The 18,696-nt window shown below is 47.6% G+C and overlaps 1 protein-coding gene across 1 annotated transcript in view; it reads left to right on the forward strand.

The window, feature by feature from the left end:
• The window catches only part of PNPLA7 (patatin like phospholipase domain containing 7), a gene marked incomplete in the record, with an annotated part of 4,152,928 nt that overhangs the window by 1,471,433 nt on the left and 2,662,799 nt on the right, over positions 1-18,696 (forward strand). Inside the window, 1 exon segment of the mRNA XM_044064320.1 lies at positions 10,882-11,023. Coding sequence (XP_043920255.1) covers positions 10,882-11,023 — 142 coding nt within the window.

An 18,696-nucleotide genomic window follows, 5' to 3' on the forward strand; every position in this document is an offset into this window, starting at 1 on the left:
AATCCTGATTCTTTGCCTCCTGCCCCGGTCAAGCCAGACAGGTATTACAGAGTGCCAGAGGCTCATAAATATTTGTATAAGAGCCCAAGAGCTGACCCGGAAACTGTTAGCCAGGGACCTAAGGGTGTCAGGGCTTCTGTTGTAAAGAATCCAGTTCCTCTGGATAAAGATTCTAGAGCTTTGGATAGGTGGGGTAAAAAAGTGTATACCTCTTCCACTCTAGTGATGAGGGCTTTGAATTGCCAGTTTCATATGCTGAAGTGCCAGAATTCTCTCCTAAGTCAGTTAAAATCTAAGGTAGATGCTTTGGCAGAGGGCATAGAGTGTAAGGAATTGCAAGATTTAGTTCATGCCTCTGATCAGGTGGGTAAGCATTCTTTGCAGTGTGGTTTTGATGCTCTTCAGGCTTCTTCTAGGGTGGCTGCCACTGGATCAGTTATTCGTAGGCACGCCTGGCTTAAGGATCAGAACTTGTCAGAGCATGTTAAAGCTCGAATTTTGGATGCTCCCCTTCCATCTGAAGTCCTGTTTGGTTCTCCTGTGGAGTCAGTTTTGAAGAAAATGGAAGACAAAGCTAAGTCCATGCAGACAGTTAAGGATTTTTTACAGGTGCAGCCCCCTAAGTTTAGCAGTAATTGGCCTGCTAAGGGATGGGCTTATCCTTCTTCTGATTTACAGTCTAGGGGCAGATCTAGCCATGGTAGGGGCAGAGCTCATGCTCAGGGTTCTTTCAGGCCTAGAACTTGGAGTTCCCCTGCACAATCTTCGGGTGAGGGCAGGGGTCAGCCTTTTCGTAAACAGACCCAATGACCTGTATCTCCAGCTGCCAGATCCCTCCTGTCTGGCAGCTCCTCTGGGAGGAAAGTTGGCACTTTTCAGGCAAAATTGGCTTTTAGTCACCCAGGACAAATGGGTGTTGGACATTATAGACCGAGGCTACAAGTTTTATTTTCACACCTTGCCTCCTTTCAAAGGCATGCCAGATGTTCCTCCTCAGCAAAAGTTGGAGGCTCACAAGCAGATTTCTTTACTTTTAAAAATGGGGGCTATCCAGGGGGTCCCTCCGTCAGAAGTGGGCCTAGGATTTTATTCTCGCCTGTTTCTGGTACCAAAGAAAGGAAACACTTGGAGGCCAATTCTGGATTTGTCTATTCTCAACACATACCTGGACATTCCCAAATTCAAGATGTTAACTTTGCAACAGCTTCTGCCTCTGCTAGGCAAAGATCACTGGATGGTAACTCTGGATCTCAAAGAGGCTTATCTTCACATTCCTATCAGGCCCAGCTGCAGGAGGTTCCTGCGTTTTCGGGCTGGCACTTTTCATTATCAATTCTCTGCATTGCCCTTTGGCTTATCTACTGCCCAGGGTGTTCACAAAAGTCCTGGCTCGTGATAGCCTTCTTAAGACTAAGGGGAATACAAATTTATCCTTATTTGGACGATTGCCTGATTCTTGCTCAAGACAAAGTCAAGTTACTTCACCATCTTCAGTATGTTATGACAGTGTTAAGATGCCTAGGGTATTCTGTGAACGAAACAAAGTCCAGTCTAGTACCCTCTCAGGACATGTGCTTTCTGGGTGTGAGACTGAATACAGCCTCTCAGAAGGCGTTTTTGACCCCGGACAAACAAAGAAATCTTGCCCTTTACTTCCAACAATTATCTCTACGGTCCAGGCTGACTGCAAGGACAGTCCTTCAGGCCTTGGGGTTCATGGCATCTTGTATTCTGGTGCTTCCCAATGCCAAACTGCATATGAGGAAGCTACAATGGTATCTCAAAAGCATATGGACTCAACACTGCCACGATTTGGACACTGTCATTCAGATAATACCTTGCATCCAAAGGGAATTCTTGTGGTGGGCTCAGGAATGTCACCTAAACAAGGGACTCTCTGTGATCCGACCAGAGGCGAGTCAGATCTTAATGACAGATGCCTCAGACATGGCTTGGGGAGCACACTTCAATGGGAAATGGGTTCAAGACACGTGGCCTCCCAGACTTCAACATTTGCATATCAACATGAAGGAGATGTTAGCAGTCCAATTTGCCCTGATGGCTTTCAAGGATCTACTTCAACCAGGACAGGTGTTGATTCAAACAGACAACACAACAGTCATGTGGTAAATCAACAAGCAAGGGGGAACCCATTCGTACCCTCTTTGCAGGCAAGCTATGATTTTGTGGGAGACTGCTTTCAGTTTGCACCTCACTCTTCAGGCAAGGTTTCTGCCGGGAGCACAGAACTCCTTAGCAGATGTTTTGAGCAGACAGATGGTGGATCCCCACGAGTGGAAATTGGATCCTCATGTATTTCAACAGTTGACGGTGGCTTGGGGAACTCCAGACATAGATCTGTTCGCTTCTCCACTAAATTTCCAACTGCCAAAGTTTTGCACAAAGCTGTTTCACCCAAAATCTTGGAAAGTGGATGCTCTATCATTCAGTTGGAACAACCTTCACGTCTATGCCTTTCCTCCTCTGCCTCTTATTCCCAAGGTGCTCTTGAAGGTCAGACAGGACAAGCCTTGCATGATTCTAATAGCTCCAGATTGGCCACGTCAGCACTGGTACCCTCTGCTGAGGAGTTTAGTATGGGAGCCTCCTTGGCCTTTGCCAGCAGTTCCACACCTTTTGTCTCAGGCAAGCAATCATTTCCGCAATGTCAGGATTCAGTCCCTGCATCTGACAGCTTGGCATATTCTGTTTTAGACCCTGGGGGGTCGCAGCTTCCTCAACAAGTTTTGAATGTCATTTTGGAGGCCAGACGGCCTAGTACCAGGAAAGTTTATGCTGATAAATGGAGGAGATTTTTTCTTTGGAGCAAAACAAAGAGCTTTGATGTCTCTGTGCCTAATTTGAGTGTTTCACTTCAGTATCTTACAGAATTATTAGACAAGGGTTTGTCTTTCTCCTCTGTAAAAGTTCATGCTGCAGCCATTTCTGCTCACTATGACTGTGACCCACCTTTATTCTCTCACCCTTTGTTTAAGCAGTTTCTTAGAGGGGCAAAGAACATAAGACCCCCACGTAGAGCTCCTACTCCTTCCTAGGATCTCAATTTTGTGTTGGAAAAGCTCACTTTACCTCCTTTTGAACCTGCAGCTGCTACGGAGTTGAAGTTTTTGTCTTGGAAGACTGCTTTTTTGTTGGCCATTACGTCTGCTAGAAGGGTATCTGAATTACAGGCTCTAATGGCAGTTGAACCCTTCTTGATTTTTCATAAGGATAGGGTCTCCCTGCGTACTAACCCTACTTTTATGCCTAAGGTTGTTTCTAATGTGGCATTAAACCAATCTATTTATTTGCCTACATTTTATGCTGATCCCCAAAATAAAGGGGAAAAAATTTTGCACTCTTTGGATATTCACAGGCAGTTACGTTATTATTTGAGCAGAACCAAAGGGTTCAGGCAGTCTCAACAGTTGTTTATTTCTTTTGCTTTGGGTTCTCAGGGGAAACCTGTTTCAAAACAAACTATTTCTAAGTGGATTGGCCATTGTATTGCTTTTTGTTATTCTCATCATGGTAAGGAGGTTCCGCTGGAATCAGACCTCATTCCACTAGGGCGACTGCCACTTCTACTGCTTTTTAAGGAGTAGCTACTAAGGATATTTTGGAGGCAGCTACTTGGAGTTCAGTGCACACTTTTTCTAAACATTACCATCTCCCTCTTTATTCTAAATCTAGGGCTGGATTTGCCACTGCAGTTTTACAGGGCATGTTAGCAGCTCCCAATGCTTTATGATTTTGCCAACCTCCCTTTACCTTTGCTTTGGGATTCTACCCACAGGTTATGACTGCAGCAATGTGAGATGAAGAACATAGTACAGTTTTGTACCTACCATAAATGTAGATGTTCGAAGATCCACATTGCTGCAGTCCAATTTACCCTCCCTCCTTCCCCTCTGTAGTTTGGGGTGTTTGTGTGGTTTGTGGTGTAAATATTGTTTCTACATGGGTGATTGGGTGTTTTTCCATTTTTGGCTATGGCCTTTCTTTTTAAGGCCTTCTGACATCTGGGGCAAGAAAGACTGAGGATATGGCGTCGGTCATGCGCTTTAGTACTACGGCGTACTGATGTCAGATCTGAGCGCCATGACCGACGCCAGCCTAACACTTTGGTATTCGGGCCGACCGAGGACAGCGGACTACCCACAGGTTATGACTGCAGCAATGTGGATCTTCGAACATCTATATTTATGGTAGGTACAAAACTGTACTTTTTTGGTAAAGAACTAGTTTCTTAGCCTTTTTTCCCCTGTTAAAGTTAGTTTTTTATATATATAGTTAGTTTGGAAATAGTCTATCCCATTCCCACCCCCTTTTTTCCACAAATCTCTAGAATTTTTCCCTCGGGCCCTAGGCCCAGTCCCTCCCTTCCTAGTGAGTGACTGTGTTTTGTAGGGATTTTTATTTCTAGTTACTATAATTTATTTTAAATTAGTTTTAAATTACTCCTAAGTGTAATCGGTGTGTGTGTGTGTGTGTGTGTGTGTGTGTGTGTGTGTGTGTGTGTATGTGTGTGTGTGTGTGTGTGTGTGTGTGCTTGTGTGATTACACTTTTCCCTTAGATATGTCTAAGGAATCAAAGGTCTCAGGCTTTAAGAAGTGTGACTCGTGCTGTCAGAAGATGTCTCTGACAGACGGTCACACTTCTGTGTGTACTGCCTGGGATTTGACCTGCAGGACTCATGTGCTGTTTGCCATGGCTTCAGCCCTAGAGTCCTGCAGGAGCGAAAAAATAAACTTATTTTAAGGGGCTTACTTAAGCCTGAGGGTCCCTCGACGCAGTCATCGGGGAAACCCTCTAAGTCTTCCAGACCTTCGGCTCCAGCATCTGAGCCATCTTCTGGAGGCCCTAAAGCTATTCGAACATCGGCTCTGGCCGGAGCCGATGAATCTTGAATACAAGCCCCTACGGTGTCCTCGGCTCCGGCCGGAGCCGAGGAAGACATTACTCTGTCGGCTCCGATTATTTTATCGGAACCGACATCTAGAAAAAGGTCCCGATCTCCATCTATTGGCTCCGTTCATTCGCCCAGCATCACCCTTGCTGTCTGAACGGAGCCATAGATCCCACTCTTCTAGGTCTTCCAGGTTATCGGACCATGACCTTCAGAGAGTAGTGAGTCGACTTCTTAAGTCCGAGGCATTAGCCCAGATGCTTCAAAGTCCGACTCAACAGTCGAGACCTACTCCTATCACTCAAATTCCTCCTCTGACTCTTTTGAGTTCGAGCCGGGCGGCTCGGACCCGAGACTGTGGTAGCGCCGAACAGATACCTTTGTCTTCGGTTCCGCCGGCTCCGTGTCTTCCTTGGAAGAATCTCGGCGCCGGACTTCCTCGGGCTCGAGGGGCGAGTGGCATCGGACCCTTGTCCGACCCGCCTCCCTCTCGGTGCTTCGGCGCTGGTGAGTTTGGCTCCGACATCGCCTCGAGCCATCACTGTCGGTGCCGGGAGGTTTCCAGTTTTTCGAACGGAGACCTCCGGCTCTGCCTGACAGGGGTGCCTTCGAGGTCATGAGGAGCGTGTTGGAACCAGGTTCAACTCCACAGTCGGTTCTTTCTGCCCCTCCCCTATGGTGCCTCCGGTGATTTCTACTCACTCTCTCATCCCCACCATAGAGAGCCAGCTCCTCAAGTTTCCCTGTGGGATCTCCTCCTCTTCGAGGCCTCTCCTGACCCTGTAGGAGAGCCCCTAGGAAGAGGCAGTGCAAGAGGAAGCACATTGACTCCCTGAGTCTGTCACCTCTGACACTGATTTAGAGGATTCTGAAGGTTCCCTCGTTTCCCTCTGAAGATGTCTCCTTTGTAGACATCCTTGAAATCTTAAAACAGAGGGGAATTGGCCATCCTCAACCCTTCAGAGGATGAATCAGTGTATCTTGAGGCATTTGGCTCTCGCCCTTCCACCTCCTGGGTGTCCCTCCCTTGACCCCTTATGCAAGTGGTGGCAAAGAAGGCTTGGGCGGCTCCTGACTCAGTGGAACCCACCCCCAGGAGACCATCAAAGTTCATCATGGCCCCCAAGGATAAAGAATTTCTGACCAAAGGTGTCTCTGTTGATGCTATGGTGGTGGCTGCGGCTACCAAGAAGGAGTTAGCTGATCCTTCGGTGCCTGTTCATCCTCCTAACAAGGAGTCTAGGTCGATGGACAGGTACGGGAAGCGGATGTTCTCATCAGCGACCTTTACTATGAGATCGCTGAATTACCTGTGTCATTTTACTCGTCTTCAGAGGGATTTACTCAAAGAAGCGAGTGAAATGTTGAAGGACCCAAGAGCTGCGGGTTTTCGGGATAGGATGAACTCTCAGCTGGCTACCCTTAATTCTATAACCAACTCTTCCATGCGCCTCCTTTCATATGCGGTGGATGGAGCAAGTAGAGCGGCAGGTACAGGTGTAGCCTTGCGCAGGCACGCCTGGATGCGGGTTTGTAACTTTGCGGACCCTTTTAAGGCGTCCTTCACTAATTCCCCCTTTGATGGATCATCCCTTTTTGGTCCTCAAGTGAAGGAAACCCTGACTAGGTGCGAGACTGATGGCAAGACTCTTTCTGCTGTCGGAGTCCATTTTTCTACTCCTTCTAGACCTTACCCCAAAGGTCAGAAGGGGGGAAAGATGTGGTTCCGCAAACAATCTCAAGGAGACTTGCCTGACGCACGGAGTCGTTTCCCCTCTAGAGGCAGAGGGGGGAACAACAATGGTAGACGCCGTCCCAGGGGCAGAGGGGGCCCACAGAATCAGGGCAGTCGAGAATCCTTTTCCGACAAGCCCTTTCAGCATCCCTGAGGTGTTGCCCGACTGCCCACCTTCGGAGGCAGTCAGGGGAAGGTTGTCACTGTACCCAAAAGCCTGGCTATCCCTAACTCAAGACAAGTGGGTACAGTCTATCATTTCCGAAGGCTACAGGATCCCTTTCCTTTTCATTCCAAAGCAGTCCAAAAAATCCCTTCCAGACCTTCCACCCAGTCAAAGGGAGCAAGCAGCATTAGAAATTTCAAAGCTGCTCGCAAAAAGAGCCATTCAACCAGTTCCAGCAGACCAAGTAGGATCCGGAATCTACTCCAAATTCTTTTTGGTTCCAAAGAAAATGGGACTGGAGACCCATTTTGGATCTCAGCAACTTGAACAGAAAACAAAGTTCCGGATGGTCACGCTGCAGTCCATTCTTCCCCTTTTGGGGTGGGACAACTGGATGTGCTCGATAGATCTCCAGGATGCGTACTATCACATCAAGATGAGTCGACGCTCCAGGAGATTTCTCCGCTTCAGGCTGGGAACCAGTCATTTTCAATTCAGAGCCCTGCCCTTTGGTCTCACTACAGCCCCCCAAGTGTTTACCAAATGCATGGCAGTGGTAGCCTCTCATCTGAGATGAGAAGGATTCCAGGTGTTTCCTTATTTAGACGACTGGCTCCTTACAGCCCCCACCAAGCATCTTTTACTTCTCGCCAGAGACTACACTTTTCACACATGTCAGGCACTAGGCATATCAATAAACTATGAAAAGTCTGTCTTGTCGCCTTGTCGTGTTATTACCTTCATAGGCGCAAATCTAGACACAGTCAAGATGTCAGCCAGATTCACAGAGCAGAGGATAGCAGACATACACAAACAGGTCTTCGTTGTCTTGCAGAGCAACAAAGTCAAAGCCAGACTGATCCTGAAAGTCTTAGGGATTATGGCGGCGGCCATTCCTCTACTACCATTAGCTCACTTCCATATGAGAATTTTACAATGGATGCTCTTCACACAATGGTCTTACCAAAGTCTCCCAATGTCCCATCCTATTCGGATAACTCAGTCGTGCAAGAATCATCTCTATTGGTGGATCACATCTCCTCAGCTCCTCCTAGGGAGACCTTTCGTCCCTCCCCCTCCGGTTGCTACAGTGACAACGGACGCCTCCCTGATCGGGTGGGGGGGGGGCATTTCCAGGGCAGGACAGTCCAGGGCATGTGGCAACCGTTCGAGTGCCACTTGCACATAAACGTCCTAGAGATGAGAGCAGTGCTTCTAGCGTTGCAAGCCCTACAAGACTCTCTTCCCAAGGGAACTATAGCAATTCAAACAGACAACATGCCTGTAGTGTGGTACATCAACAAACAAGGCGGAACCAGATCTTACCCCCTATGTCGAGAGGCACTCAGACTGTGGCAATGGGCGATTTCTTCTCAGCGATTTATGTTAGCAACGCACATCCCTGGGAAGTCCAGTGTGATTGCAGACAAATTGAGCAGAGCTATTCTCATGCCTCACGAGTGGTCTCTGAACAATTCAGTGTTGGAGAAAGTTTTTCGAAAGTGGGGCAGGCCTTGCTGCGACCTTTTCGCTACTCCCCAAAACAGCAAGTGCGACGATTTTTTTCACCCTCTTTCCTCAACCAGGCCACCCCAGCAGAGACGCTGTAGTGCACGTTTGGCCCCGGGGACTTCTGTATGCCTTTCCTCCCTTCCCACTGATATCCCAGCTGATACAGAAAGCCATCACTCAGGAAGCTTCCATGATCCTCATTGCCCCTTACTGGCCTCGACAGGTTTGGTTCCCTTTTCTCCACCGTTATCTGTTGGAACAACCTTGGCATCTGGACCCAGTTCCAGACCTCTTGACCCATCAGTCGGGTCAGTTGCACCACTCCCTTCCTTCTCTGAACCTCACAGCGTGGTTCCTCCAATTCCGACTTTAGCCAGGCTTCCTTTGATATCTCACTCAGTTAGAGATATCTTGATAGCTTCTCATAAATCTTCCACTCGGAAGATTTATCTTAGCAAGTGGAAACATTTTTCCTATTGGGCGCAGTCAAAGAATATAGATCTTTTCACTGCTTCTATTCAAACAGTTCTAGACTTTCTAGCCGAACTTTTCCACTCAGGTTCGTCCCCATCTACCATTAGAGCTCAATTGGCAGCGATATCGAACTTTCATGTTGGAGTCTCAGAGTCCTCCATTATGTCTCACAAACTCTGCAAGGCTTTTTTAAAGGGAGTTTTTCTCCTCAAACCACCCATCAGAGATCCTCCTCCTCAATGGGATCTCAACTTGGTTCTGGCATCCTTAATTCTTCCCCCCTTTGAACCTGCGGCTTCATGTTCTATAAAGTTACTTTCTTGGAAGACACTCTTTTTAGTAGCTATCACCTCAGCTAGAAGAGTCTCCGAACTCCATGCTCTGTGTAGTCGACCCCCTTATCTGGTATTTCATAAAGACAGGGTGTCCTTGCGTACTAACCCGTCTTTTTTGCCCAAAGTAGCTTCAATGGCAAATTTGAATCAAACCATTGAGCTTCCTGTTTTCTTCCCAAATTATTCTAATAGGTCAGAACAAAAGTTACACTGTTTAGATATTCATCGCCAACTTAGGTACTATTTAGACAGGACCAAACAATTCAGGAAATCTGACCAAATGTTTGTTTCTTATGCAGAAGGTAGAATGGGCCTTCCAGTTTCTAAAGTCTCTCTCTCTAGATTGCTTACTTCGTTGATTACCCTAGTGTATGAGATAAGACATCAACGGTTGCCATCCAAACCCAGGGCTCATTCAACTAGAGCTTTAGCCACTTCTATAGCTTTCCAAGATAGGCTGCCTATTGATTCGATTTGTTCTGCAGCTACTTGGGCTTCTCCCCATACCTTCATTTCTCATTATAAGTTGGACTTGGCCTCTAGAGACCGAGCCAACTTTGGTTCCACTGTACTGAAGAGTCTGTTCCGATAGGCCACCCGGGACAAGGTGCTAGGGACGTGGTCCCATCCAGCAAGAATGAAGGCGAGATTGACAACTTAACATTTAGAAGTTATGTACCTACCATAACGTTCCATGTTAGTTGTCTTCTTCTCGCCTTCTTTCTTGCATCCCACCCTCCTTCCCCCTAGCCAGGACAGACCTAGAGGAGTTTTCTTAGTTCCTTATGGAATTTTATTGCTGGCCTTAGCTTTCAAACGAGATCTGAGGAGTTACCGCCTAGCATTGTGGGATATAGGGGAGCCTTGAGCCGGTGGAACTAGCTCTCGAGCTTTTAGAGTGGCAGTCGGGCCGAGGATCGGCTCCGAACCCATCCAGCAAGAAAGAAGGCGAGAAGAAGACAACTAACATGGAACGTTATGGTAGGTACATAACTTCTAATTTTAAATCACACTTGTGCTGTTATCATGTTGCTTGAACTAAATGTTGACTATGAAACTTCGTTGCTTAAGTCATAGGGGAGATGCATCATCTGGCTAGGATTTTTTTTTTCTGTCCAAATAGTCACTGGTGGTGGAAACGAATCCAAGAGAGCATGGAGGAGGTGAGTAAGAGGATGATGTGGAAGGCAGGGATGGAACGGACATAGAATGTTAAAGCCACTGAAAGGGGTGGACTAACAGTTTTGTTGTCTTCTGCCTTCACGTGAATGTAATGTAAAATGATGCCTGTGAGCATGGTTATTTCCAGTGTTCTTTGGTGAATTGACATGTTTAGTGCTGTATGCTCCGCTGTGGCGACCCCTAACCGGGAAAAGCTGAAAGAAGTAGTAGTAGTGCTGCATGCTTCCTGTGGTGGTCATGTGTGCTTGCAGCTAAGCCACTTCTGTAACCTTAAGATAGGAAATGTCTGCCCTCACATTTGAAATAATGACAGATTCTAACCAGTGGCTGAAACCCACAATTCGGAGACACTGGGTGCCTTATCTGTTCATAGGGTGCTATTATTTTTCTGGATGTCAGGTTTGCTGTACTTAAAATAGTTTAGCTGAACTGTGTTCTACAGCTGTGACGTTTGTGTTATCAAAACTGTAGAGCTGGGTTGTTGTGAACTTTCAATAGTATTCAGGTACTGTGTGTGTTATGCCTTCTGGCTTTGGTTCCATACTATTTTATTTTTTCATTCCTCAGGAGAGTCAAGCCATCCCTCTGGTTTCTGTAGCCAGTTTAACCACTGCAAAAACAGGGACATTGAGAAAACAGCTGTCCCACTCATTCTCTGAAGAGGAATCCATGGAGAAAACAGACTGGAGCGGAGAGACATCTGAAACGGGTAAAGTCTAAACAAATTTTAAATGTAGTAATGTATTATAGGTTCATAAGTGTTTACTAGGCAAATAACCACAAGGGCTTTTTTAAGCCTAGCCATGCATCCAAATGTCTGACAAGTTCTGATACTCTTGATAAATGTAAACTTGGGCCTGGGAGATGAAACATTTACAGATTACCTGTGTCCATTAGAGACATAGGTGCCAAACCAGAGATGAATTTCTGGTTCCCATCCAGTTGTCCAAGTTGCACTTGAATTAGGTTAGGGAGGAACTCGGCTTCACATGGGTGAGGAGCCTGTTCCATAGACTGGGTAGTCTCTGGGATACCTACCTCTCTCTCTCCAGCAGGACCTATTTATATCATAGGCAAGGTTCAAATCTTTAGAATGGGTAATTTTGGTGCTGTTTGTTTTGTGGATATGCAGGAGTTCCAACAGAGTGGGAGTCTAACAATACTCTGTATGTCCTCATAGATCTCCCCTCAAAAGCCTGTAGGAGACAGAATACAGGGATAGGGCCTTGATGTGGTCTGCATAGGACATTTTACTTACACCCTGCATTCTTTTAGTGAGGAATCTCTGTGGACATTCCAGTTGTTGGATATGCTTGGTTAGGTACATACCAAAGGGGGCATTGTACTCAATGATAGGTCTGATGAATGCCAAATACAGTGGAACAATGACTTCCTTGGACTTAGATGCCATACCTTTGTTTATAAGTTGTGCAACATAGAATGCTTTCCTCACCACTGTAGACACGTGATGATCAAAGGCTAGATTACTATCTGTCTGTGTCTCTAAGTCCCTGACTACTGTGTCAACTCTAAGGAGTGTGTTGTCAATATGATAGTTACCAGGGATGGATGACTTCCCAAAGGATACTATTATGCATTTCTTGGTATTTAGTTTTAGTCCATGACTCTTGACACCAGTTGTTTGTCTGGGTCAGGCCCTCCTGGAGAACATTTGTATCAGTGTGAGATTCAATGGCAGCTACTAATTCACAATCATCTGTAAATTTAGTCATCCAGAGACCATTGACATTGGCCTTGACTTCTGAGAAGCAGCAGAGACTGGTGAGCTCACCCACCCCTCATTGAAAACACAGAGTACATGTTTTTGTGAAGTGCTGTTCACAGGTTTCTTTATGGGAGCTTGGCTGTCTGCTGCCAAACATGCTTAGATTGACATGTATTTACAGTTTTTCTTGACATGCAGTTTGACATGATACTGATAATTGTGGAGTTTGTTCAATTTATGGAAAGGCTATTAAAATATGAAGGCCAAAAGCCTTATTAGCATGCTTTTATACTTAGATATGGTAACTGGGAAGGTTTAGCTAGCAAACTTATTTCCAGTCTACCTTTAAAAAATACCTCAATACTTAAAATAAGGTAATAATAAACAAGGAGCATAGTGATCAGAATTAAATAAAATATATAGACCAGATTAGCATACCTCTCAATCTCTTAGCACAGGAATTCTTAACACAACCAAAAATAATGGGGGAACAAAGGTCCCAATTCTGAGACCAATTTTAAATATTATTCTTATAATCTTAAAAGTTGCTGTGAAAGCATATTTTGCATTAGCACACATTTTCTGAAGGCTAGGAAGTCTGAAACTTCAAATGTCTGTTGTTTAGTGACTTCAGTTTATTTGGCAGAAAACCACACATTTTATAAGGAACACATGAGAACAGCTGAGCGGTATGAAACGTATTTGTTAAATAAGGCAATAGTCCACCAGTAGCAAGATACAATAAAATATATTAAAATATTACCACTTTGGGTCTCCCATGAATGGTGTCTACCAGCCAAATGGCAATAACCCAGTCAGAAAAGGATAAATACATAAATAAGATAAAATGTACACATCTGTTGTTTTACTAGTGAAACTTTCAAATAAAGTTTTGCAGTGATTGAAAGGCAGTTATGATGCAGTTGGTCAAGGTACGATAGGAATACTGATGAGCGATTATAATTTACTTGATGTACTACATTGAATGCTAGAATTAAGTGCTGCTCATAGATGAAATACGGTATAAGAACTGAATTATGTTAAGCCTGAGGAGTTCTTGCATTAACTCTGAAAAGCAGTGATCTCCAACCTTTTTTGCACCGTGGACCAGTTTCATGTAAGACAATTTTCCAGGGACAGGCTATTGCGCCTGCATAATAACCAAGTAATAATACCCTCCAGGGTGTGTGTTAATGTGTAAATCTGAAGTAGTTAACTTCATTTGATCAGCAACCTGTGGGTATCGGATCCGTCCTGGATCTAAGCCGGCAGCTTTCCAAGCTAGAGATCCGATCTCCAAGCTCCTCCCCCTTACCCATAATACCCTGCTACCTCCCTCCAGTCCTCAGATCTCGTTTGCCGTGGCTTCTATAAGCACGAGTGACAAGCTCCTTGTGATTAGGTAAGATAAGGATAGGAATTTTCTCTACCTTTTTACCAGTTTAAAAAGTGTGTGTGTGTGTGTGTGTGTGTGTGTGTGTGTGTGTGTGTGTGTGTGTGTGTGTGTGTGTGTGTGTGTGTGTGTGTGTGTGATAGTTGATTCCTTTGACTAGTTTAGTTTAGTTTAATTTAACTTTAGTGTATTCCCCTTCCCCTTATCTGTGTGTTAGAGTGTGTGATTGTGTTAGACATGGCCGAAGGCCCTAAGGCCATCTTTTCCAAATGCTCTGAGTGTGGCCATAAGCTGTCCCCAGCCGATGCCACACTCAGTGCGTTCTTTGCCTGGGGGTTGCACATATGACATCAGGCTGCCAGATATGTGCTACCTTTAATCCCCGGGCTCTGAGAGACAGGAGGAACAAGTTAATCTTAGCGGGTCTTTTAGCCGCGGATTCTACTTCTTCCTCCTCTCCCTCAGTGGCGCCAGTCACGGCTGCGGCTGTTCAGCCAACGGTTCCTGCTCCCCTGGCTGGGACTCAACCTCCCACTGTGTCCCAGGGAGAGAGGGACCCCAGAAAGAAAGAGAAGAGAGATAGAGAGAGGGAGAAAGAGAGAGACAAAGACAGGGAGAAGCATAGGAGCCATAAGCGGTGGGCCGTCTCAGCCCCCTCGGCCCCGCTGGCTAAGCAGCTCTCTTCTCCCTTGAAGGTTCCCGGGTCCTTCCCCCTCTCGGCTCCATTCCCCACGTTTCTCTCCGGAGCTGGAGGAGGAGCCCTGGCCACCTTCGAGGTCGTCGAGGCGGCCTTCCCGGCCAGCCTCGGCAGTCTCTTCTAGGTCTACGAGAAGCCTTTCTGACGCGGACATGGAGCAGATGATGCGTCGCTTCCTTCAGGCCCAGATGCAGATGGGAGTGCTCTTGCCTCCCCCCCCCCCCCGTCCGGGGGGGAGCTCGGCCCCCTTCTTTGCCCCTATTGCTCCTTCTCCGATCCATTATCGGGTTTCGGAGCCATCGGATCTGAGTAGCCTCAGAGCCAGGGAGTCGGCACCGATAGTAATCGCTACTTCGACGCCAGCCTTACTTTCGAGTTTATCGGGTCCCTTTTCGGATCCGAGCTCTCAGGGTCATGAGCCGAGCCTCTGATCCGGAGGGGTGTGTGTGTCTTCGGCTCCGATGTGGTCGGAGGACACTTCCCTTTCGGGTTCGATCACTTCAGCTCTGGCGACGATCCACATGTCAGATCCAAGGGGGTTGCTCTTGGATCCCAGGGAGAGTGGTTCACCTTCGGCTTTCGACGTGATTGAGAGGGTCCTCTCGAGGGATTTGAGGTCCCCGGCTCATGCTACGGATCAACCCGCCATTCCCTCGCAGATGGGCCTGTCTTCCATCATCTGGCCCCAGGGACAGCCTGCATCTATGCCCCAGCTAGTTCCTGTAGAGGAGCATGACCCCATTGGTGAGGCCTCCTCGGACAGTCCCGCCGAGGAGGTCCCTCACAAATGAAAGTGTAAGAGGAGGCACTTGGACTCCCCCCCGAGTCCCTCACAGAAAACACTGACTTGGAGGAAGGATAAGGTTCCCCCAGGTCACCCCCCCCCCTCGAGAATGTCTCCCTTGGAGACATTATGGAGATGTTGCACATTAGAGGGGGGTGGTCAGCCCAGAAACCTTCCACGGATGAGTCAGTGTTTCTGGAGGAGTTTGACGCAGGCCCGTCTACCTCTTGGGTGTCCCGTCTGGCCAACCGCCTGGTAGACCTGATTACTACCAGGGCGTGGAAGGAACCGGACACTGTAGAGCCAATCCCCAGGAGACCAGATAAGATCATTAGTCCCCCGACAGACAAGACAGCGTAAAGTAAAGGTTCCCCTGCAGATGCCATGGTGGTGGTGGCTGCCACCAAGAAGGAACTGGCACAGGATAGTTCCTCGGTCTATCCTCCCGACAAGGAGTCTCTGATGATGGATCGCATTGGAAAGCGGATGTTTGCTTCAGCCACCTTTTCCATAAGGGCGCTGAATTACTTGGCACACGTGATTAGGCTTCAGCGGGATCTAGTAAAAGAGTACGCTGGGTCTCCCCCGGAGTCCATGTCGGCCGAGGACAAACTAACTTTCTCGGCTCGCATGGCCACTGTAAAATCGATATCCAACACATCTATGCGGCTTCTCTCCCATGCCACGGAGGGGGCAGCTAGATCCAGCGGAGCAGGCATCGCCTTAAGGCTTCACGCCTGGCTCTGACTTTGCGGAACCCTTCAAGGCGTCCTTCGCGAATGCTCCCTTTGACGGTTCTACTCTGTTTGGCAAGACCGTCCGCGATACGCTGCTCCAGAGCGAGAAAGACGGGAAGACACTGTCTGCTGTTGGAATCCGCTTTTTGGCTCCTCAAAGGTCCTTTTCCAGGAACCAGAGAGGACAAAAGAAGATGTGGTTCCGGAAATCTCAGCAGTCCCGTTACGCTCCAGACCCTTCATCCTTCAGAGGCAGGGGAGGACAAGGTGGACGCCGGCCCAGAGGCAGAGGGGGGGGGGCGAAGAATTTTGGGTCGAGGGAACCTTTTTCTGACTGACCTGCGCAGCAAACCTGAGGGGTTGCCTGACTGCTCCTCTCTGGAGGCAGTCGAGGGGCATTTCTCGGAACACCTTGCACATTGGGAGTCCATCACGACAGACCGCTGGGTGCTCCGAATAATATCCAGAGGTTACTCTATCCCCTTCATAAATCTTCCCCCTCAGTTGAGGCACCTCCCCGATGTTCCACCCAGTCAGAGGGAGGCAGCGGCTTTAGAAATAAAGAAGCTGCTAAGAAAACGAGCCATCCAGCACGTCCCCCCAGGCCAGTCTGGGTCGGGCAATTACTCCAGGTTCTTTTTGGTGCCAAAAAAGACGGGGGACTTTAAGACCAATTCTCGACCTTTCTACATTGAACCTGTTCATTGCCAAAGAGAAATTCCGGATGGTCACTCTTCAATCTATTCTCCCCCTTCTGCAGGAGAACGACTGGATGTGCTCCATAGACCTCAAGGATGCGTACTACCACATTCTCATGGACAGGCGATCCAGGAGGTTTCTCCGCTTTCGGTTGTGGGCCAAACATTATCAGTTCAGGGTCCTCCCTTTTGGCCTCACCACAGCCCCCAGAGTGTTCACCAAGGTCATGGCAGTTGTAGCAGCCCACCTGAGGCTTCAGGGAATACGGGTCTTTCCTTACCTGGACGACTGGCTCCTCACCGCACCCACCAGGCATCTACTATGCTCAGCCAGGGATTGCTTCCTGCTCTTGGCCCACCAGTTGGGGATCACTATAAATTACAGAAAATTGTCCCTTCAACTTGTTCAGGTCCTGGACTTCATAGGGGCCAGGATAGACGCACTTCAGTCCAAGGCCTTCTTGACATCAGACAGACTCCGCAACTTAACTCTCCATGTCTTAACACTTCTACAATCTCCGGCCCCACCAGCAGAATTAGTCCTGAGAGCCCTAGGGTCCATGGCAGCAGCTATCAACCTTTCACCCCTAGCCCGCTTGAACATGAGGGTTCTTCAATGGACCTTACAGGTCCAGTGGTCCATCCTTCGACATCCATTTGACTCCCCGATTCCCCTCAGCAGAGTTTGCAGGGACTCCCTACTTTGGTGACTCCATTCCCAAGATCTTCGGGAAGGGCGGCTGTTTTTGATGCCTCAACCCAAGCCATGGTGACCACGGATGCTTCTCGCCTGGGGTGGGGGGGCATTGCATGGGCAGAACTGTCCAAGGCACGTGGACTCCCGTTCTGCATATCAGTGTTCTGGAGATGAGGGCAGTGCTTCTAGCATTGCAAGCTCTCCATGCCCTTCTTCCTCTGGGGACTATTGCAATTCAGACAGACAACATGTCAGTGGTCTGGTACATCAACAAACAGGGGAGGACCAGGTCTTACCCTCTTTGCCGAGAGGCCATGAGAGTTTGGGAGTGGGCGATATCCACCAACCATTTTCTGCTAGCAACGCACATTCCGGGTCGGTCCAACATTTTAGCGGACAAGCTGAGTCAAACTATCCTCTTGCCTTACGAGTGGTCTCTGAACCCCTTAGTAGCGAAACAGATCTTCCTCAAATAGGGTCAACCTTGCTGCGATCTCTTCCCATCGCCTTCAAACGCAAAGTGCAGCGAGTTTTTCACTCTAATTCCCCCGCCAGGGGAGAGCCCCAGAGACACTCTAGTTCATGCTTGACCATCCGGTCTTCTTTATGCTTATCCTCCTCTCCTGTTAATGACAAAATTCTTACAGAAAGCTTGTCAGTTGGGGAGCAAGGTTATCCTCATAGCCCCATTCTGGCCTCGTCAAACCTGGTTCCTGTACCTACGGTCTCATCTCATAGCTCCTCTTTGGATCTTGGATGCCATTCCGGATCTGATATCTCATCCTTCGGGATTGAAAACTCTGAATAGGACTAGAATGGCTAGGACTCCCAGTATCTTGTCCGCAGTTAAATCCATTTTGGTGGCGGCACATAAGCCTTCTACCAGGAAGGTCTACAACAGTAAATGGAAACGTTTTTCCATCTGGGCTTGGCGTAGGAATTTGGACCCTTTTACGGCTCCCATTCCAGCAGTACTTGAATTTCTATTTCACATTTTCCATCAAGGGGCCAGTTCTTCTACTGTGAAGGTTCAAATGGCGGCCATTTCCCACTTCCACATCGGGGACAATCTTGGTTCTTTAACTTCCACTAAGATCTGTAAGACTTTCTTAAAAGGCACCTTTCTTTTAAGACCTCCTGTCAAGAATGCAGTTCCTCCATGCGACCTAACCTTAGTCCTTCAGGCTCTAACTGGTCCACCCTTTGAGCCTGCAGCTTCTGTTGACTTAAAGTTCTTGTCTTAGAATGCTGCCTTCTTAATTGCTATTACCTCAGCTAGAAGGGTATCTGAGCTTCAGGCCCTTTGTACTAAACCCCCGTATCTCGTCTTCCATAAGGACAGAGCATCTCTCAGGACTAATCCTTCCTTCTTACCTGAAGTGGCTTCCGAGGCTAACATCAACCAATCCATTAAATCTGCCTGTTTTCTTCCCTAACTATCAGAACAAGGGGGAGTACAGACTGCATTCATTAGATGTGCATAGACAATTGCGCTTTTACTTGCACAGAACAGCTGCCTCTTGCAAGTTGGAGCAGCTCTTTGTTTCCTTTGCTTAAGCCATTCTTGGGTAAACCAGTAACAAAGGTGACTGTAGCTAGATGGATATCTCACTACATTTTAGATGGATATCTCACTGCATTTTGCTCAAA

This window comes from Protopterus annectens, chromosome 2.part2 (assembly GCF_019279795.1).
Source record: "Protopterus annectens isolate FY-2018-M chromosome 2.part2, PAN1.0, whole genome shotgun sequence".
Lineage (NCBI taxonomy): Eukaryota > Metazoa > Chordata > Ceratodontiformes > Protopteridae > Protopterus > Protopterus annectens.